Source organism: Mastigoproctus giganteus, chromosome 7 (assembly GCF_048544385.1).
Source record: "Mastigoproctus giganteus isolate SK-2022 chromosome 7, ASM4854438v1, whole genome shotgun sequence".
Taxonomy (NCBI): domain Eukaryota; kingdom Metazoa; phylum Arthropoda; class Arachnida; order Uropygi; family Thelyphonidae; genus Mastigoproctus; species Mastigoproctus giganteus.
Genome location: NC_143581.1, coordinates 73,771,544 through 73,794,411, shown reverse-complemented (window position 1 = coordinate 73,794,411; position 22,868 = coordinate 73,771,544). Strand labels below are relative to the sequence as shown.

The following is a 22,868-nucleotide window of genomic DNA, read 5'->3' as shown; positions in this document are numbered from 1 at the left end:
TGTTTAGCTTCAACAATTTCTCCTCCACTTTGCTCTCAGTTATTACAAAATCATTAAGCACCCTGTTAGTTTGATAACCCTCTGGTATTTTCCTCCCTTAATAACTCCTCATGTGTGAATGTCGGTGCAAAATAATACTCATTCAGATTATCAGCTATCTGAGTAGGATCATCATCAGTCGAACCATCGATATCAAATGGACCAATCTGATTCATCCCCTTTCTTCTAGAGTTTACATAAGTAAAGAAGTCCTTGCTGTTTTTCTTAGCATCCTTTGCCAAATATTTCTCGTAATCTGCCTTTGGTTGCCTAACCTCCTTTGTGACTTGATTTACAGATTAGCTTATATCTGACATAGGCTTCTACGCACATTAACTACCCTCCACCCCCTTCTGTAAAAGCATGCTTCCTTACTTCCAGTTTTCTTCCCTGGAGTTTGGTTAGCACAATCCAAAAAATTGTGATTTTTGATAGTCAATTATCTTGATGGAGTAATCGTTTTAGATAATTTATTATAAGCAATTAATTCGTTAATCTTTATCTATAATGAAATCTTAGCCAAGCTGGAATGCAGATATATTGCAAAAGTCTGTATCGATAGCCTCAGTTCATGTGTTTGATATGGCTGCTTTCATTTTCAAATTAGTATACTGTTATTCGGGGGGAAAATACTTATAAAATTATTAAAGTGCTATAAATCAATGTTGGGACTTCTCTCTTAATTGCACGTGTCAGTCCCACTCGGTTTTTCAAGACGTTCCAATAGTCGACTTGTAGAAATTTAAATCGGAGCTTCCTGCTGTGTGTAGGTTAAAAAGAAAAGAGAGAAAGTCGTGGAACAATTGATGAGGGATGTAGCAAAAAAGACGAGTAAATATTTTCTTTCTTTTCATCCTAAGAAGGTCGATGATTAAAGGAAAAGGGAGGGGACTTGAAAACAGTGCGATTTTATGATTAATGTGCTACCATTATTGTGAAGTAAGGTCTAAGGGCAAAGGATAAAAATATCTGAAGAGTAAATAGGGATGGGAGTAAAAGAAAAGGTTGGAGTTGGAGGTGAATTATTTTCTTTATTTTGTTCAAGTTCAACAACCTCTAGATATTGCTTCTTCCTGTGTGTTCCCGAAATACAACTTTTCTCTTCTAAGACACCATGTCCTTCACTGTGGGAGATGGAAATTTAAATTAGATGTCATTATCGACTCGACAGCCTCCTTTGTCGGACTGAAATACCATTAATTACTGCAGAACGAGTCTACTACTTGGCGACATTAAATCTTTATATGAATAGGCCGTGCACATCGACCTTTTTTTAGTGGATGTAAAATACGCGACGGAAATTAAGTTGACTCTTTTATGTGCTTAGTATTTTTCTTAAAATGTCACCATTAATGGTAGCTACAGAAAAATAAGCAGTTGTTTTTTTTTTGGTTTGGCTTCAGTCAGGTTAACTTGGTTTCAAATCACATTCGCTAGATGTGAATATTATAATCATTCATAAATGAATCAAGGAACTTTAGTATTTAAACTTGAATTTTAAGGTTCACCGCGGAATGATTATAAAATACAGACAGAACTGATTACATCGAAATTTAGAGCGAATTAAAACAATTAAGAGTAGAATCTAGATTTCTATAATGACCACTTCTCTAATTAAATTAGCAATGGATTTTAAATTTAGGGTTACAGTAAAGTTTTTTTTTATTTATATATTATTTATTTCGCAGATAAACAGTCACACAGTAAAATACAGTAATCAGGAAATGCAACTTATCAAAAGGAGAGTGGTGTTTTTTCCAGTCGACTGTTGTTGGGTTATCTGTAGACGTTATTTTGATCTACTACCAGCTTCCCTAGTTTAAAACAATTTAATTTTCAGGTATTGCGGAGTGTTGTTTCATTATACCTGATTTAATGCACTTATTACACCGTCCTGAAAGTTTCTGAAAAGAGTCAGCGATGTTCAAAGAGGTGGTATTCAGTTAGGCAGTTATGTTTTTATTTATGTTCTCATTGTCCTGAAATCTCTTTCCTTTGAGGGCAGTTTTCAGTTTAGGAAAGAGGAAGAAGTGCTTGCTGGTGCTAGTTTGGATGGATGGTTGATCTATACAGTTCATTTACAAAAAGAAATGAATCAGTGGGAGGGGGCATTGTCATGCAACAAGAAAAAGCTGCCTTTCTCTCGTAATTGCATTAATATTAGTAGTAGCATATGATGCAAGAAAGCAAACTTACACAGCATCAGCAAAAAAAAAAGAAGAAAAAAAAAACCTCCTTCCCAATTTCACCTGTCTATTCCTTCCAAAACTTTGTCTAGTTCTTCCAAGTCTGTTCCAGCAATTAGCCACTCTGGCTAAAGACAAATTTCCTCACATCTCTGCAACCGTCTTTTCTAAATTTGAATTTATGCCCCCTTAGGTTCGTAATCTGAGCAAGAGTAAGAATCCCATCAGCATTGAGCTTGCTCAAACCATTCAAAACTTAAACACCTCAATTAGATCACCTCGCATATGCCTAGTCTCCAGACGCTGCAATTTGCAGAAATGAAGCCTTTCTTGATAAGAGCACCCTTTTTGTTTCCCTCACCAATCTCGTTGCTCTTCTCTGTACTTGTTCCAGCAGCTCTGCATCCTTCCCAAAAATATTGCCTCTAGACCTGTGTGCAGTACTTAAGGTGTGGCATGACCATTGCCTTATACAAAGGGATAATCACTTCCTTATCCCTGCTAGCAAGATTCTTGTATATCACTGACAAAACCCTATGAGTTGTCCTGGCAGCCTCTCTGCACTGCTCAGAGAACTTCGTATCTAACTGTATAATTACCCCTAGGTCGTTTTCATTCTCCACTACCATGAGTGTAGTGCCATACAGTTGGTAGGTTACTCTGGAGTTACTGCTACCCATTTGCAGTACTTTGCATTTGTCAATGTTAAACTTCAATTGTCACTTCTCGGCCCACCTGCCTAACTCTTCTAGATCCTGTTGCAGTAGCATACTGTCATTGCTGTCATTAACAATCTTGCCAACTTTTGTATCATCTGAAACCTTGGACATTAAACCTGATATACCTTCATCAATATCATTGATAAATGAAGAAAATAACAATGAGCCGAACACCGAACCGTGGGGGACTCCACTAATAACATTAATCCACGAAGAGCAGTGTCCATTGATTGCCAGTCTCTTTTTTCCCACTCAACCATCCCTTTATTAGTATTAGTATTAGTAACGGCCGCATGGTGCAAGAAAGCCTATGGCTTATGCTGCACCAGCCAAAAAAAAAAAAAAAAAAAAAAAAATCCGAACAAAACAATCATAAAAACAAAAAAAATAAATAAATAAAATAAATAACTAAATAATAATAATTAATAAATAAAAAAAATAATAAAAAATAAATAAAAAGGAAATTAAACCTATCATCCTATGCGCTTCCCTTACCCGAAAGTACTATCCAGATGACCTTTGAATTTCCCCAAACTGTCGGCCTCTACCACCCATGAAGGCAACTTATTCCAGTAATTTATAACTCGCTGGCTAAAATAAAACTTCCTGCAGTCCAATCTAAACATTTCCCCCCCGTAACTTGAATTTATGTACCCTAGTTCTAGCATCATTTATAATCTTGAAAATTTCGTCCTCATTCATTTTACTGATGCCTCTCAGAGCCTTAAACACTTCAATCAAATCTCCTCTAAGGTGTCTAGTTTCCAAACTCTGCAACCCACATATTCGAAGTCTTTCTTCATAAGGACGCCCTTTTGCCGATCTCACCAGGCGAGTTACCCTTCTTTGCACCCTTTCAAGAAGCTCGATGTCTTTCTTTAGGTGCGGTCTCCATACTTGAACACAGTATTCCAAGTGTGGTCTAACATAAGCCTTATATAATGGGATTATCACGTCCCTATCTCTACTTGCAAAAGTTCGATAGATCATCGATAGGACACCATGGGCCTTCCTTGCAACCTGTTTACAATGCTCAGAGAATTTCATGTCTGACCGTATCATAACACCCAAGTCCCTTTCCTCCAGTACTGGGTTTAGTTGAACTCCATCAAGTGAATAAGTTTTTTTTGGGATTACTGTTTCCCAGGTGTAATACCTTACACTTTGTTGGATTAAAGCACAGCTGCCATTTTTCTGACTATTCCTGAAGTCTAGCTAGGTCTTTCTGAAGAAGCTCAGCTTGATAGTGATCATTAACTACTCTACCAATTTTAACATCATCTGCAAATTTAGACATCACGCCCTCTATCCCTTCATCGATGTCGTTTATGAAAATTAAAAACAACAGTGGTCCTAATACTGATCCTTGGGGAACCCCACTTCTTACATCAACCCAATCTGAGGAATAGCCATTTATCACAACCCTCTGCCTCTTGCCCTGAAGCCATCCTTCTATCCATCTAAGGATTTTCCCAGTGATTCCAACCTGTTCCAGCTTATAAAGCAACCGCTCATGTGGGACTGAGTCAAAAGCTTTGCTGAAATCTAAATAAACAATGTCGAAATTATTCCCTAAATCCAGCTCGTGAGTGACCCTTTCGAAATAGCGAACCAGATTTGTTAAACATGATTTTCCCTTTACAAAACCATGCTGAGTATCCTTGAGAATTTCAATTCGATCCAAATGATCCTGAATTCCACCCTTGATCATTGCCTCCATGATTTTCCCTACTACTGAAGTCAGACTGACAGGTCGATAATTTCGAACTTCACTTTTAGAGCCACCCTTATGTATGGGAGATACAGTTGCACTTTTCCAATCCAAGGGAATCTCCCCAGAGTCTAGTGATGCTCGCATAATTAGCCTCAATGGTTCAATGCACTCGCTTGCCGCCTCTCTTAAGATTATAGGGTATATTCCATCTACTCCAGGAGCCTTACTGGTCTGTAGGCTCGAAAGTTTTTTCATTAAATAATCTTGCGAAATTTCAATATCACTAATTACATATTTTTTAACTTCGCTCCCACAATTTCCCATTGCCACAAAAGGCTTTTCATTTGTAAATATCGATGCAAAATAACTGTTGAGTTCATCTGCAACGGCAGCTGGTGTATTTATTACTATCCCCTTTCCCTTACGTAAAGGTCCGATCTGGTTTGTCCTGCTCTTCTTGGCATTTATATATGTGAAGAATTCTTTATCCCCCCCCTCTTTGCTCTGTTTGCTAGTGATTTCTCATAAACTGCCTTTGCCTGTCGAACCTTTTCTGTGGCTCTATTACACATCACCTTGTAGCTGTTATAGGCTTCAGTACTTTTTATTGCTCTGTAACGTTTCCATGCCACCTTTTTCTGCTCAAGTAATGTGGCAACTTCACTATTCATCCAACTTGGAACCCTTCTCGTGGAGTATTTTTTTAATGGTATATACGCATTCAAGGCATCTGTGATTAATGTTTTAAAAGCGTACCACAGTTCAATTGTATTCATTCTCTGCGCGATATCTACCCAGTTAATAGAGGCCATGTAGTACCTTAAGGCATCGTAATTTCCTTTTCTGAAATTAAAACCCATTCCTTTGCCTTTTACTTCTGCTACCTCTCTCATCATCATCCACCGTAGAACTCCGTGATCACTTCCTGCTACTGGTTCCTCTGTCAGCCCTGTTATATCATCTGATTCACGTGTGATGATGAGGTCTAGGATGTTCTTTTCTCTACTACTTTCCCTGACATGTTGATACAAATAACAGTCATCTAGTTGATTTAAAAATTTTGTTCCCCATGTCGAGTTTCCTTCCCATTTACTCCATTATCCATAGAAGCAACTTGCCCTTAATGCCATACTGCTTCAATTTGAGCAGTCGTCCATGCAACGGTATCCAAAGCTTTCCTGAAATCGAAGTATGTGATATCAGAATTATTTTTTTTTTTTTTCATCCAGTTCCTTTGTGACCACTTCGTTGTATCCAACAAAATTGGTTTGACAAGGTTTCCCCTTAACAAACCCAAGCTGTGTCTAAACTATAACTGCAGTCTTGTCTAGATGAACCTGCATTACTTCTTTAACAAATGACTCCATTATTTTCCCTGGAACAGAAAAGTTTAACTAAGGGGTCTGTAATTACTCGTGTCACCCTTGATCCGCACTTTTTTGAATTAGGGATACATTTGCATGTCTCCAGTCCGTGAGGACCTCCCCTGAATCTAAGAATGCTCTCTTAATTATGGCTAAGGGTTTGCTAACTTCCCTCGCTGCTTCATTCAATATAACTGGATAGATTCCATCCATCCAGATTTTTAAGACCATTATTAGGCTTTACAAGACTAGACTACCAAAGAAATTTAGACATCCGCGAGAAATTAAAAGTAGATAATATAGTAAATGACATAAAACGGTATCAGAAAAAATGGATCAGCCACCTAGAAAGTATGAACCCAGACCGGATCCCAAAATTAGCCTTTAACTACAAACGTACAGGCAAGAGATATGTGGGTCGACCAAGACAACGATGGCGAGATCAAGACTACCTCCAAGAGCTACAACGGAACAAGTCTTAAAAGACCAAATCCGGACAAAGTTCATGATGATGATGTGATGAGATTCCATCCACCCAAGATGCCGTTTTATGTTTAATTTCAACAATTTATCTTTCACTTTCTTCTCATTAATTACAAAATCATTTAGCTCACTGTTAAGAGTTTCATAAACTTCTGGGCTCCACTTCCCTACAGAATTCCTCATGTATGAATGTAGATGCAGTATATTTATTGTGTGTCAGCTACCTTAGCAGGTTTATCAACAGTCGAACCATCGATATCAAGTGGACCAATCAGATTCAACCCCTTCTTTCTAGAGTGTTTATATAAGTAAAGAAGTCCTTGCTGTTTTTCTTAGCATCCTTTGCCAAAGATTTCTCGTAATTTGCCTTCGCTTGCCTTAACCTACTTTGTAACTTGATTACAGATTACCTTTAATCTATCATGGGCTCCTGCGTCTCATGGTAATGTATATGCATCCAATGCATTTTTCTTCTCTGTCACGAATTTAATTACTTCATGCGATATCCATTTAAGCCTAAATCTTGAACAATATTTCTTAGTTGGTATGATAGGCCTAGTAGCTTCCATGATTAATTCCTTGAATGCTTCCCATTTAGAAATTTGCTGTTGGTAAACTGCCACCCTATTTCTCTGTATAGTTCTTCGTCGTACTCATCAGTTGGTTTCATTGTATAGAATTTAAATGCTGTTCGAGACCACTGTAGTCACCTTGCGAAAGCAAAAGCCCTTCCCTTCAGCCTTGATGGTAGTTAAATCTTTAAGTAATTCCCATATCAGTACACTGTGCTCACTGTCACCCAGTGGTTCCTTTATCTGCAGATTCTTAATGCATGAATAATCAAAGCTGATAACCAGATCGAGAGTATTACTCCCTCCAGTTGCCTCCTAAAATGCTGCTGTAGAAAACAGTCATCCAGAAAATTCACAAAAGTCTTGCTAATGTGCAAATGACCAACCCAAATTCCAGACAATATTTGGGAAGTTGAAATCCCCCATTATAAGACATTGTGATTTACTGGCCCACCCTATTTCTCTGTATAGTTCTTCGTCGTACTCATCAGAGTCATTAGGTCTATAAAACAATCCTACTCTCATTTTGTTTTCCCAGTCCTTGTGTCACACCAAACTGACCCGACGTTGTACCGGCCAGCTACCCATGTCATCTGGATGCACTGCTTTAGATTTTTTGTTTCTTAACTAACAGCATAACCCCTCCTCCTTTTCTATCCTGTCTGTCCTTTGTGTATACATTGTTCTCCCCATGTTCAAATTCTGCATTCCTTATATCTGTGTGATACCACTCTCTGATATCTGAACAGTGTAAGCATTTGATGTCTTGACCAGCACTTCAGATTCATGAAATTTATTTAGTCTCCTCTTAACACACTGGTACAACAACGTTTCAACATGGTAGACAGTTTTTAACATTCCATGCGAATGTTAAAAACTGTCTACCATGTTGGTAGACAGTTTTTAACATGGGAAAATCTTTTGCAGATTTTCTCAGTTTAAAGAAAAATTTGATATGTATTTGTTGCTCCATTCCAAAATCTTGACGGAATATTTATTCTACTAACGAAAGTGGTTATTACATGCAATCTGTCTCCAGGATAATCTCTAGATAATCCTGGAGACAGGTAGACAGCCTACTGGATAATCTCTGTACCACCATTTTTTATATATTTATTTATTTATTTATTTAATTCAGGTAAAGAAAAAGATTAAATTCACCTCTAGACAGCAATCAAATGCTAGGAGGTAAACATAACTCTAACATAGCAATACAATATCGATATTGGATAATATAAAAGATATAGATACAAAATAAAATTCCATCTGATTTAGAAATATTTCTCAAGTTATCCAGCTGCTGGAATCAATCAAAACGTTGGGCGAACCTACTCCTTAGATTACAATTTTTTAAAATTTATTTTTATGTTTCCCTTATGCTATTTCTCACATCTTACCACAGATTTTATGCGTTGCATATGGAGATTGATGTTTTCTTTTTCTCAATTCAGACATTTTTAGATAAACTAATTTCCCTTCTCTTTAACAAAAATCGATCAGCTCTGCCTCGAGGATGCTTAGGTTAATTAATTTCTGTGCCATATGCCCTGTTGGAGCCTTATGTTCCATCGGAAGAGGATTGATTTAGGGCTCTTTCTAATTTCCAATTCAAAAGACGGTAGCTGGTATACCATGGATTTGATTGCAAATTTCAGAGAGGTACTAGTGTAGAAGCACAGTTTCATATTGGAGCTTTCTCACTACGACAGATTATCATTATAACCTTTTCTCCTTTTTATGGGTTTTTTTCCGCTCTGTAACGGGTACTGGTACCAAGTGCATTGGGTGGCTGGTTGTGTGCAATTACTATGATTATTATTTTTACTGTTGGTTCAGGAACTCTCTTACTGTCCTACAGATGTTCAGGATTGCGGCTTTTCTGGAGTTCTATGTAAGTGTTTTCTGGGAGGCCTATTGCTGCTAGGTTCTTAAGGAGGCTCTTTGGCATTATGCCGGTGGTTGACACAATGATCGCGATGGTCATTTCTTGTTCCGTATGCCACATACCTTTTTGATTTTTCTCTCTCTCTCTCTCTCTTAGGTTTGAGTATTTCCTGAATTTTTCTCGTATCTTTTCTGGAGGTTCCTGGTGTTGGGTACCGCTATGTTGATCACGTTGGTAGCCATTTCCTTCTTATCGATGGGGGTTACGTCTGGTCTGTTGTGCGGGATCATCTTGTCCATTATTATAGTACGGTCCAAGTATAGTCTGTGAGTCTCTAGTATGGTCAGAGGCTCCTACTTGTAATACGGTAAACTTCCTTTGATCAGTTGGTATTTTTGCGCTAGCATATTATTCTGGCCTCATGATCGTGTCTGCGAGGGTACTGCGTCTGGGTGATCAGACGCAGTACCCTCGCAGTACCCTGCATCCTACGTTGATGTGCTGGATTGTTTCTGGGGCCCGGTGGCATCGACGACATGTGTCATCTGTTACTCCAGAATCCTCGGCGATGTATTTCCTATAGTTCCTGGTGTTGATTATCTGATCTTGGATGGCGAACATGAATCCCTCGGTCTCAGGGAAAAGCTTTCCTTTCATGAGCCAAGCGTCTGCGTGGGTAGCACAGTGGTATCGTCACCGTCCTCCCCACACCGGGTGCAAAAGGCCCGGGTTCGATGACGCGAGGAACTTTAGTGGGCTTTTTTCACTCCGTGGCTGAGTTAGTCGGTCTCAGGTGTAGATAGCAAGGTTTTTTCCCTCAGAAAATGAGGTTTTTTCGTCCAGCAAAACAGGCAAATCGACCAGAGAACACACGCAATTTACAGACACGAATACGGGTTAATGTAATCATTTACGGGTAACCCTAATACAGTAATTTGATTTTTTTTTTCATGAGCCAAGCGTTGAAAGCAGTCTTATCTATGTGGTCTTCTTGGAGGTTATCATAGTGTTTGCTGTGGGTACCGTTTGCTTGTTGAAGTTGAGTGTTGTGCGGCATTTGTCTAGCTTTCTTATTGCTTGGTAGATTGGTGCTGCGTTTACCCGGAAGTAATCCCGCAATTTCTTAATCGCCTTATTCTCTTGTTCAATGAGGTCAGTCAATCCCTTCCTCCTTTACTGGCTCTGGTCAGTCTCTTGATGGTCGACTGAACTCTTTGGATGGTGGGGTTGGCGGCTCTTGGTCATCATTATCTAGTCAATCTCGTGAACTTCTCCAGCTTGGTGTTGGTCCAATGCACGACTCTGAAAGAAGATGTTAGCATTGGGACTGCATAAGTGTTTATGTCTGTAACCATGTTTCCACTATTTAGCTTTGATTTTCCCAGTTTCTGATGGTATTTCTCAATCAGGCTGCCTTGATCTTGTGTTCTAACTGCTGGGCCTGCATCATTCCTATATATTTGTAAATCTCTCCATCTGTCACTGCTTCAATATCATCACCGGTCTTCAGCTGGTAGTTTTGCCAAACTAGATGTCCTTGATGCAATCCATGAGTCTTACATTTGTCTAGGCCAAACTGCATCCTGATGTTAGTGCTGAACTCTTCGGGGATCGGGAGTATCTGTTAGAGTTGATTCTCAGTTGCAGCATAGGGTTTGATGTCATCCATGTACATCAGGTGAAAGAGGGTGTACAGGTTTTTCCTCCCTTCTATTAGGGTGTATCCGTACTTGTTGTTATTGAGCATGGTGGACAGTGGGTTCAGTGCTAGACTGAACCTTTATGGGCTTAGGGCATCGCCCTGGAAGATTCCTCTTCTGGTAGGTATCGGTCTGTTCTCGACCTTGATGGGATTCCTTCATTTTACCATGGTTGCCTCTAGGAAGTGTGTCTGTGTCACGTTGACTTTATAATCTTTATTGTCTCTGTCAGGCAGCAATTGGGCACGACGTCGAAGGCCTTGGAGTAGTCAATGTAGGCCGTGTACAGGTTGCGGTACTTCATGTAGGCTTGTTCTATAACTGCAGCATCAATGATCAATTGATCCTTGCCTTTGCTCTTCAGCTTACATCCCTTCTGCTACATGGCCATGATGTTCTGGCTTTCCAAATGGTCTGTTATCTTATGTTATCTTAGCCATGCTAAGTTTAACCAATAACTAAGTTTATCTTAGTTATTGGTTCAGGATCTTGTACATTGTTGGGAGAACAGGTTATTGGTCTGTACTTTTCTGGGTTTGTGGTATTTTTGCCCTGAGCCTTCAGGTAGACGAAGCCTTGAGTCAGGGTGCCTTTTTTTTCTTGGTGAACTGCTCTGCTATGTGCCTGTGTGTGCATCTAAACGTCTTGTACCAGTAGTTGTGGATGTTGTCTATTCCCGAAGTTCGCCAGTTGTAAGACTTCCTGAGCGACTGTTGTACTCCTTCCTCCTGAATCTCCCATTCTGCCATATCATGTACGTCCTTAGGTTTCTTACTTTCTTGATCTATCTAGGGGACACGGCAGTTATGTTAATCTTCACTGCTCCACAGGTTGCCACAGAACTCCTCGAGTGCCTTCTGCTCAGGGGGTCAATTGCTTCATTCCCCTCTTGTCCAATTTTTGTATAGAACGCTTTCTGGTTTTCATCATATATCCTGTTGTCTGTTTTCCTCTGGGCACACTCTCTGTAATGGCGAAGTCTCTTGCTGAGTGCCATAAGATTTCTGCTTGAGGGTGTAAAGGTATTCTTCGATCTTCTGATTACAGATCTCTTGCTTGCTGTGGATGTTGTCTTTCTTGAGGATGGCCTTCACTTTTCTGATCAGCTTCTTCTGCTTACCTGTAGGTACTGGTTCAGTTGGCCTATATTCACTCTCATCTCTCGCACCGTCTGTTGTAGCTTTCTTTCCCAGGATGGTGGTTCCTTGTCTTTGCTTTTTGTGTTATGTTGTTCTCTGGTTTCCCTTCCGTTCTTTATGGCTGCTATAGTGGCACAGTAAATGGTTGTGCGAATGGGGTCTAGTTTTTCGCCGTTATTCAGATAAACCGGTATTATTCGCCTATTGAGGTGGTCTGCGACTTTCTGCAGAATTCTGTTGGATCTCTGCTTCGGGATGCTGTAGGTCTTGCGGGTCCGTTCTGGCGAATTCTGCGAGGGCTTTCTTCTACTCTTCTTTTCTGGATATCGCGATCTTGTCTGTCTCTAGCTTCGTTACTTTGTAGTATGGTCCCATGTTGAATATACAGTAATAATATTGATGCTCCACTCCATTCGTTGGCTTTTTCCTGCCTGGGTGGTTACTAGCACTTCCTTCCTTCCTGGGTGGTTACTTTGTGTGTTGTGCAAGCAACACGAATCCATGGATCCATCGTGCATGGTGTTCATTATCCAGGCAGGTAGCGGTGGTTGCTTAATATGGGGTATGTTTCTCTGGCAAGAACTATGACCTCTGTTGTATATGGACCAACGATTCACTGAGGTCTACCGGCAGCTCTTAGGAGACCATATTCGCCCTATCATTTTGCATGTTTACCCTGACAAAAGAAGGATCTCCAAGACAGTGATGCGCCTTGGCATCGGACCCGCACTGTTCATGATTGTTTCGAGGAACGCAGTGAAGATATTAATTTTCCTAATTAGACTTCAAATTCGTCTGACCTCAATCGAATTGCACAACTGTGAAATGTTTTGGTTCTGGAAGTGAGGCGCATAGACACGCAACCATCATTTATTCTGCCACTGTGGTAAGCTTTGTCGGCCGATCCTAGGTGTCTATTGATTCCACTAGGTGTCTTCAGACACCTAATGGAATCAATATCTAGGGCTCTAGGCGAATGGCTTCTGTTATCCGTGCAAACGGTGACCAAACACGGTATTAAGTAGGTGGTCATAATTCAGTGTTCACTCAGTGTGGTTTGGAGAAAGGACGAGATTTTAAGGTTGATGGGTAGCTTAGTTAGTATAGGCTAATCTGCCTGTACTGACAATGTTACTTTTCTTATTTAAAAGCATTGTGCTTTTAAACGCATTTTACCAACTGCATCAGATTAATGGTCTGTTGTAAATTAATGATCTGTCCATGTCATTAAACATTCTGGTATTTGCCATTTAAATCGTTTCGACATCATAATGAGATTTTACACGGGCTAATGTAGTTTTTGGCTACTTCCTTCCCACGGTATCAACCTAGTATTTCCTTTTAATCTATTTTCTTGAGTTTCTTTCGTAGGATAACGGAATGAAGATCATTTAGGGAATAACTTAGAATGTAAAGATCGTAACTGCCTAATAAGACTGATAATTTGTGTAGGGTTATGCATCGTGTTTTCTGACTTCTTCAAACCTATATTGTATGCGACCAATTTTTCTGAAATGTGCGTATAGAACTAAGTCCCCGCACCCACCCCACCCACTTTTTTTTTAATTGAGGGAAAAAAAATCCTTAAATCAAAATAGAGGGGAAAGAGTAGTGTGAAGTAATGAAAGTCCGACAGTCCCTCTCCAGTTGTATTGACTTTTATGAGGAGATTGCCGACCGGGCTAGCCGGGTGCCTGCCTAGCAACCCAAAGGTCGCGGGTTCGAATCCCGCCTCGGGCTTGGATCAGAGTAGTGCGAAAACCTTGGGAGGTGCATTATGGCCACAGAAGCCGATGCGCTAACAAAAAAATAAATGAGGAAATTGTAAATTCTGTTGAGTAAAGTTCGTGTTCATCAATTCTCTTAGAACGTAAAATAATTTTTAGTATTTATCGGTAGATGTAAAGATAATAAGAGTGTAGCAGCATCTTCAACCTTATGTTTTTCTAATCCACTTCTACAGTTCACGTGCAGATGTTTTTCTCTTGAAGTGCCGCTGATGTTTCTTCTTCAGTCACCACATGATATCCAGCCTCATCGTTTTGTTCTCTCTTCATTCTTTATATCCTAAAAATTAATATACTTTTCGCTACTGTTGCGCAACGCATTTTGACACTCTTTATATTCTTCACTCTTTTCTTTCTATTCAGACTTTCAGGCCGGTTCTAAATAGCACTTTTTATTTTTAATATTGGCTACTGTCTTTTCTCCTTTTACGACTTGCTTGCTATCAGAATCTTCAAAGTAAACAAAATACCTTGAATTGTTTACTTCGATATAAGCGTTTACAGCTGAGGGAGACTTCCTGGTTCATTGGCTGTGTGGAACTGTGGTATTGGGAGGTAAAAATATTGCCATCATGGCTTGATAAGATTGTAGCGGAAGAGTATTCAGGGGAATTATCTAACAGTAGTGATGCCTTAATGTTTTTAATTTGTATTTTTTTTTTCTTATTGAATATGGGTGATTGAAAATGTTCAGAATCGCATTGTTAAATTATAAAGTTACACAAATGATATAACCATTTAGTAAAAATTATATGAAAGTTCAAGTCTTACAGGATTTTGTATAATAATTTCATCCATGTAAATCTGATTTTTCTTTTGTTGTATTCATATTTTATCAATTTCTCTTTTATTTGCAAATACTAAATGACCCCAAATGGCGACAAATGAAGAAAGTTAATTGCGTACTTTGCCTTGCGGAGTTTAAATCAATAACAGCTGTGAGAAGAAAGTTCATTACTCATTATAAAAAAGACGCGCCCCATAAAAAGTCAATAAATAGGTGGATGAAAATTTTTAAAGAAACTGGATCAGTTAATGACAAACGATGATCTGAGAGACCCTGAATCAGTCAACGGTGATGGCAGCCATGTTGAAATCTGATAATTAAAACTACATTAAGAATAAAATTTTAAGACTTTGAACTTTCATATAATTTTTACTAAATGTTTCTATCATTTGTGGAACTTTGGTTATTAAAATTTAAAACCGATGTAGGACTGTATAACCACCCCTGTATATACACTTCATAAATTTATATTTGGAGTACACAGACTAGAAAGGCGGAGAAGGCATTATCGAGGCCACATTACGTCAAGGAGCTGGGTATATTCTTGCCATTTGTACGCCATTTCCAAAATTTCATTACTGTATTTCATACGTGTCCTCCCCACCTTTTCTTACTACTGAATACATCGTGAATATTCGAACTAATAGAACAAACTTATCTGCGAAAAGATCTAAAACTCTCAAACATTTCCTTGTTCGTTTTGCAAATATACATGGTCTCAGATCCAATCTCAGTGATATCCATTTCCACTTAGTCTGCCAAGCTCCACTTACGTTTTCTTCTCTGGCGTAAAATCTTTCTGCCCCAGTCTGTCAAATTCATCTGTTACCTCTATAGTTCTCCCAACTCCACTTATCACTTGGAACTCTTTGAATTCCTCTCTTTCATACCTGACGTTCTCCAGTTTAACTTTCCTAACAGTGTTCACAACTCCCATCTTGCATCCGTTTCTAGTCACAGATCCAGCTGGTCCAGATGCTGAAGTTTTTGAAATTACTGATGAACTCGCAGTTCATTTACCTACCAGAATATCAGACAATCCTAACCACCCAGCCAACATTCTTGATCTTTTTCTAACAAACAACTATTCTAATTACACGGTGAGTGGTCCTCTATGCACCTCAAATGAAACTCGTTAGACCACATGACCTTTCCCTACTGTTCCACAGTCAGTCTCAGCGATAGCGGTACCACTTCAGTCGAATCTTTCGAATTTTACAGAAAGAAGTTTCTTTCGTACCGGTACATGCTGCATAGTTTAGTTAAAAAGGGTCTTTCTTTGTTTAAATTGACTAATTTAGTCATTTGCTGCACACGGGACCTTCTATTCACACGCACAATTCCTTAAACATTCCTTAAAATTCGGTGTCGTTCTTGCACCTTTGTGCGGCATTTCGTTGAGCTGCATTCTCTTTTTGTCTTCCACTCATTGTTTCTTTTGAGATTGTTACTTTCGACACACCAGTAGTTTATTTTGTTTTCGCAATTGTGGCTACAGTACTCTTAAACTTTCTCCAACAATAACACCTTTCTGAAAATCGGAAAGATCGCTGTATTGCCTACGACTAGATCAACTGAGAATCCCAGGAATGCGCAAATTATTTATCTGATACCAAGTAACTTTGATTACCACCTGTTACCACCAAGAGCTCAATCCTCTCTTTTCACACCCTTGCTACTCAAGTTTTTAGGTTTACCCTGAGCGGCACATTATAAATTTTATAAAAGACCGTGTCATTTATAAAATAGACAGTGTTTCAAAAAAACGTATTTGCAAAACATTTTAGATTTTGGGACACGAAATAATAAAAACAATCGCATTAACTTGTCCGATTTTGAACGGTTATGGTTTTTTGAATTTCAAAAAAAAAAAAAAAAAAAAGAAAAAGAAAGAAAGAAAAAAGGCAACTATGGAGGTTTGAATAGCTACCAATTATGTAAAATGTATAAACATTTTACATATTTTTCTTAGTATTTGCCTGCTTGTTCTTGTTAATCGCTTCTCCCATGCCCATCTCCAAGAACATTTCGATTTCAAAACTGTTGTGTCGAAAGGGGGCTGAGTAGTGGGGAACAAAATAAATTTTCTCTTATCCCAGTCCCCCTACTGTAGAATATTCCCACACTGGGATGGTGCTCGTAAAACTTCTAATCTCTTAGACTGCAAAAAGTGGACAGTCAGATTAATTAATGGTTCTTCACTTATGAACTAACTCCACTACCTGTCACACAGGAGGTTTAGTTTCTGCTGCATGCTGTTCTTCTGAATTAGCATCTGTAATTTCCCATGTTTCTTCCAAACCAATCAACTAGTCACATCCATTCATAGTTCAACTCCAAACTTGTTGAAATTTTTCCTTTCTTAAATTTATCACTTCTACTTTTGTGTTTTGAACAATGTTCTTGTGTATTTCCTGAGACGTATAATCTAGAGAGATTCAACCTCGAGTCTATCGATGGTATTGAAGTACTGTCGGTTCCAATATCTTTCGTGTTGGAAGACCCCATAAAGGAGAGGGGGAGAAAGAGATAGGCACTGAGTCAGCATTTCAGTGATACAATGTTGCCTCTTCAAATCATTCAATCACGCATTGTCCTTTATGGCAAAGTACCACTATCCTTAGAAATGTATATGACACTTCTTTATAAAGTTCCATCGGTGCGGTATGTGGTGGAATTATTTAGAATATCGTGGTAGGACAATCTATTAATTGTTTACAGTCTACAAAAAATTAACACCATACTATGAAGAGCATCCCCAGCTGTATTTCAGAGTTAGAACAATTCAGTCAGCCTGGAAGCGTTCTCCGGATTGTCGCCACAACAGATACTTCCATCGGACAGCATGATCGATATACTGTGGTTCATCACTCCAAAGAACTCATTATGAACACAGTTGTGCCGTACTCGAGTTTCTGAGAGTAGGGCACCATTGTAACAATCGCTGAATCGACTTTTGTGATCATGGATTTGTGTTGAGCAGCGTGTCCATGAAATCATTGTAATTTAGGGCCTTGTGTACGGTAATTAAGCTGACCTTTTCTATTATACCCTTCTAGACCTAACTGAATTATTCATTTTGATACAGATTTTGTATCGATTTTATTTGACAGCACGTTTTACATGTTATGAGACATACGTGGTCGGCTGTTCGCGATTCAGCTTTCGCTTCTCCTTTTGTCTTTAACTTTTGTGTCATGTTCCGTACAGTGGTCAGAACCTTCTATATTCGTCAAGCAGTTAATATCCAACTACAATATGGTCTAAATCCCTAGTTCTGGAATTCTTCATAGCAGTGAGTATTCCACCTTCATTCATTTTACTAATACCTCTCAGAGCCTTATAAACCTCAATCAGGTCACCTCTGAGGTGCCTGGTTGCCAAGCTCTGCAGCACACATAATCGGAGTCTTTCCTCATACGGTCGTCCATCTGCCGGTATCACCATTCGATTTGCCTATCTTTGGATCCTTTCAAGAAGATCGATGTCTTTTTTTTAGATGAGGATGCCATACTTGAACAGTATTCCAAATGTGTCTTACAATTGCCATACACAGTGGGATTGTGACCTCACCTCTCTTCAGGATAACGTTCGATAAATCATCGATACATAAAAATTAAATAAAATATAAGAAATTAATAAATACACAGAAATTACAAATTTAATAAATATTAAAATTAAATTAATTAAAAAATTAAGCACTTGACTCCATGTTATTTATGCAATTTTAAAACTTTTTGAGTCCCTGAAGTGGAAATCAGACCAGAGCCTATTTCTTACCAAATTCAAACCACTATTAAATAACGTGTTAGCGACATTTTAAATTTAACTTTGGGGTTCCATTATCAAGACAAAGTTGAGTAGGTAAGCGTTCTCCTTCAAGTTTGCTTTAATCTTTTTAAAATTGTTGAGGACAGTTCAGCTTTTATGTAAACATATGACAAACAAAGTCACAGAAAATGTTGTAGTATACTATAATACTGTATCAAAGAAAATATCGATGAATGCACTTCAGACGAAAATATACTTTCGCAGTGGAGGATAAAAAAAAAATAACTATTCATGAATAATTATAACGAATTATGTGCATTAAGATTATTACTATATTTAATACAACTCATATATCACGTTAAATTAATGTATTTTATTAAGCTATTCGCCTAAACTATGCATTAAGGTGACGTTTCCGGTATCTTACCGATACCCATCTTCAGACCATGTTGCTGACAGACTCCTCTCGCCGATACTCCCAGAAATCTGATGTGCATCATGTACACGGGAGAAGAATAATAAATGTTATACAGTCGTAATTAAAATGAACGGCTAAAATTCACTTAATTTAAGAAAAAATCGAAAGCGCCTGTAATGTGACGCACTGCATAAATTAACTAACTTGTATTTATTTATTCATGCACATTATTCCGTATATTATAATTTACAATTTATTTAATACAGCTTAAAGGAGAGCAAAAGTTTGTTACGTGGATTGCAACTAGATCACACGCGTGCCAAATTTGCTTCTTACAACAAGAATTTTGTCAACATGCGAAAATATATCGATAGTTAACAAAAACAATTATGTATCGACAGTTTAAAAAAAAAAGTTATGTATGTTTTGCAATATACGAGTATTTAAAATAAAAAGTAGACTCAGCGGAAGTCATTAGTTTTTGTTCTGGCTTATGTGCCCCTCAAACTGATTAAAAATCGTTAAAACGTGCAGAGATTGCTCTACTTCCGGTTAAATTCTTGCTGTAACGTCGTTAGTCCAAATCAGGTTACGACGAGGTGTTATTACGTTCACGGCATCCGACAGTTCTAGGGGATTGGGTTCAAGAAATGAAGTTTAGGCCACACGGTGCTCTTTGACAGAGAGGAGGGAGGGCTGTTTTGGGACTTAGCGTCCTTTTCAATCAGGAGCTGGGATTCATATTCTTTAAATCACGCTGAGTGAACGTGATTTAAAGATTATACCATATACGGTAATTTTTTTGAGACAATCTAGCCACGTCCTACTCTTAGATGACTTAAGATTAGTAGATACTGGGGGAATAACAACCTCAAAATAACTTGATGCATATAGGAAGATTTTTCCGACGTAAACCGTGTACTTTTCCCCTTGTACCTTTTTCTGAGACCATGTAGCTGAGTCCTACTCTTAGATTTAGTGAAGTTGAATTTAAAAAAAGCAAAGAAGAAAGGGATTTGGAAGGTTACAATACAGATGGAGATAAAGTTCTGTGCATTGCGGACAGAAAGCAAGCAGGACTATGATGTTTTATTGATATTTTATAGAAGATTTGCTTGTAGAGATAGGGACGGCATAATCCCATTGTTCAAGGCAATTGTAAGACTCACCGGGAATACGGCGACCACTTATGGAAACTGTACCAAATAAAGACATTGAGCTTCTTGAAAGGGTCTAGAGACGGACAACGCACCTGGTGAGATCGTCAGATGGATGTCGGCTTCAGGAAAGACTTCGAAGATGTGGGCTATAGAGCTTGCTAAATGGGCACCTTAGAGGGGATCTGATTACGGGTTGTAAAGCTTTGGGGGGATAAAGTAAAACGAATGAGGGAGAAATTTATGTCAAAAAGGATTTCAGAAGTAGAGGCCATAAAGTCAAATTGCGAAGGGGGAAAGGAGAGGTTTAGATTGGATTGTAGGAAGTTTTGTTTTAGCTAACGAGTTGTTAATTACTGGAGTAAGTTGCTTCCATGTGTTGTTTTTGACAGTTTGGTAAAATGTAAGGAGCAGCTGATAAGGTACCTATATGAGGAGCGAATCGAATAGGTAGTTTATTTTTGGCTGGTGCAGCAAAGCCTGGAGCTTCATATTGTATACTAATACAAAAGAGACATTGCCTAGATTGTAAAACTAGAAAGAGCGCCTAACGACTTGGTGGTAGCTTTACTTTCTGATTGAAAAAGGATCGATAAAAGTGAACAAAAATGTAGCAATCAAAACCACTATTTATAGTGTTGTGAAATCTGACGAAGGTGAACGCGGGCACCCATATGTACCTTTTTGCAATGTAACAGAATTCCGCTGATTTCACCACGCTTCGTAAAACAAGGTAAGAGAGGCACGATCGATAACTTTCTGTTTATTCCTTACTCCAGACAACTAAAGTCTGGACTCCAGAGTAAAGAACACTGATAAAGTGGCCAATTCATCCTAATAATGTCAGGTGATATCTTTAGTTTCACAGCTGGATACCTCAAAATAATCTCTCTTGTGTACAGTTTTTAAATTCATTGGAATAATGGTGTAATTTTAGAGGAATGAAATTGAATACATTGTGTACAAAAAGGCAGTTGTGAAGTAAGATCTCGCCCGCGTAAATGCTTTAAATTATAAAGAATTCGTAAGTATCCAACTGCAAGATTTCTTTTTTGCTTTCTTCTGTTTTTTTTGACGGACACATATATTGTGGCTGACACATGTGACATCTCTCGTGGTAGCAGCAGTAAAAAATGGTCGCAAATAGTATAACTGCTGGATGCTGCGGTTGTGTACTTGTAAAATTGCGATATCGAATAAGATTTTATATTTCAAAGTAGTTGTTTGTAAGATCTCCTTAAATTCCTCGATTAACCTCTTACAGATCCAAACAAAAGTACTTTATACCTCGAGGGGCAGGGAATCCTTCTCTCCAGTCTGAAGTACATAAAAGCTTCAATTCGTTTATTCACCAAGTAAAAATTTCTGAATACGTTTCCTAACTTTTTTTCTGGAAGAACTGTGTATATATTTTCTGTGCTATGAAGATTATAAGACACGAGTGAAATGATATAAGATTGGTAAAATTTCAAGATTCTTGCAAGATTTAGAAGCAATTAATTCAGCAGAAAATCACACACACACGCGCGCGCGCCTTATTCCAGTGAAATACTGATATCTCCAATGTTCGAAAAGGTTTATAGAGCTGAAATGTAGGATATGGTAATATTAGATCTGCTTACCTGTTTTCCTGGTGTATCCTTCACAGACAGCAGTTGTTCAATTAATTTGTCGATGTTGAATTCATTTTTTGCATTAACCTTGTTGGACATAATGTTGTGCGAAAATGAAGACTGACCACGGTAATATGGCAGGAAGAAACGGAATTAGAATACTCGCAGATATGAGTTTTTATTTACCTTCTTTCTTTAAAACTTTCTTAGGAACTTATGAGAAGTCAGCACCTTAACTAGAGACAAGAAACGAACACGCATGGCTTTACTTGTATTCACTATGCCACATACGCGAACTTTCAATTTCTAAGAGTTCCTTTGAAACGTTTAGGAATCAGAAATAAAATACATAGCTGTGGATCACACCAGCAGGAATGGACTACGTAACATCCATGTGAACCTTCATTGTTTTTGGTTAGCAGCAGAGAGAGAGAGAGAGAGAAAGAGAGATGAAAGATCGTGGAAACGATACTAGCCACCAGCGAGCGATGCAAACGTTATGGGTACGCAGCTGAGCATGCACCACATCATTCGAGACGCTAGTCACGTGAACGTTACCAAGCGACACCTCGGCTTCTATAGATCCACCAACGTCGAGTTCAGCTTTCTAAATGGAACGGAGGCTTCTGTCGAATAGAATTATACAGGAGGAATAAAGTATTGTTCTCATCGTGGTTCAAATAAGCAAAAATGAGTAGTATAATTTTGATAGAGTAGACCTGAAGGGACATAGGATGACTCGCATCTGCAGAAGATAGCCAACCAGTTCAAGATAAATCGATATATACACGCACACAAAAAAGAAAAGGATTTCACTATATTACGTTGAAATTTGCGCGAGTTTGTTTACAGCTGTGAAGAAGTTTTTGGCATGAAATTTGAGAAATAAGTAGATTCTGATTTTCCCTCTCTCTCTCTCTCTCTCTCTCTCTCCTCTCTCTCTCTCTCTCTCTCTCTCTCTCTCTCTCTCTCTCTCTCTCTCTCTCTCTCTCTCTCTCTCATTATTTCCAAATTGTGAAAGAAGAAAACCATGCAAAAGGAAAAATTAGATACAAATGAAAACATTGTCACTCAATGTTTTCATTTGCATTTAATGTCACTACACATTCTTCCCATGAAATTGTATCAAGAGATGATGACAATATCAAGTGGCTTTTCTTACTTTTGACTACCATAATCTTCATGCAACTTATGGACCAGGAAGTCATGCTCAGTTGCAAACGTTCAAGTTGAAGAGTTATTTTTTTAACGATTCTAGCAAGAAGAGAAAAGATTGTGGCCAATATTAAAGCGGATGATAAAAGTGTTAAATGATGACCATGTTCCTCTTTATTTAGATGGAATCAAGGTTAAAGAGTGTTACTGTGTTACATATAGTGGCAAAAAGAAAGGTAACGTAATTCGGTAACGTAACAATGTGGCTACAGGAAATAGCACAGCATTTCAAGCATTTTTATTGCTTCAATATTTATATTTTTATTAATATTTTAAAATTATTGATAAAATAGTATCACTTTTTATTAAAAATTAATAT

General features: G+C 38.3%; 1 protein-coding gene across 1 annotated transcript in view; it reads right to left on the bottom strand.

The window, feature by feature from the left end:
* The window catches only part of LOC150082997 (uncharacterized), a 173,366-nt gene extending 151,930 nt beyond the window's left edge, over positions 1–21,436 (bottom strand). Inside the window, exon 1 of the mRNA XM_090376968.1 lies at positions 21,344–21,436. Within this exon, the coding sequence (XP_090233094.1) occupies positions 21,344–21,433 (90 nt within the window). The 5' untranslated portion in view covers positions 21,434–21,436. The remainder of the gene's footprint in view (positions 1–21,343) is intronic.
* Positions 21,437–22,868: the final 1,432 nt, after the last annotated feature.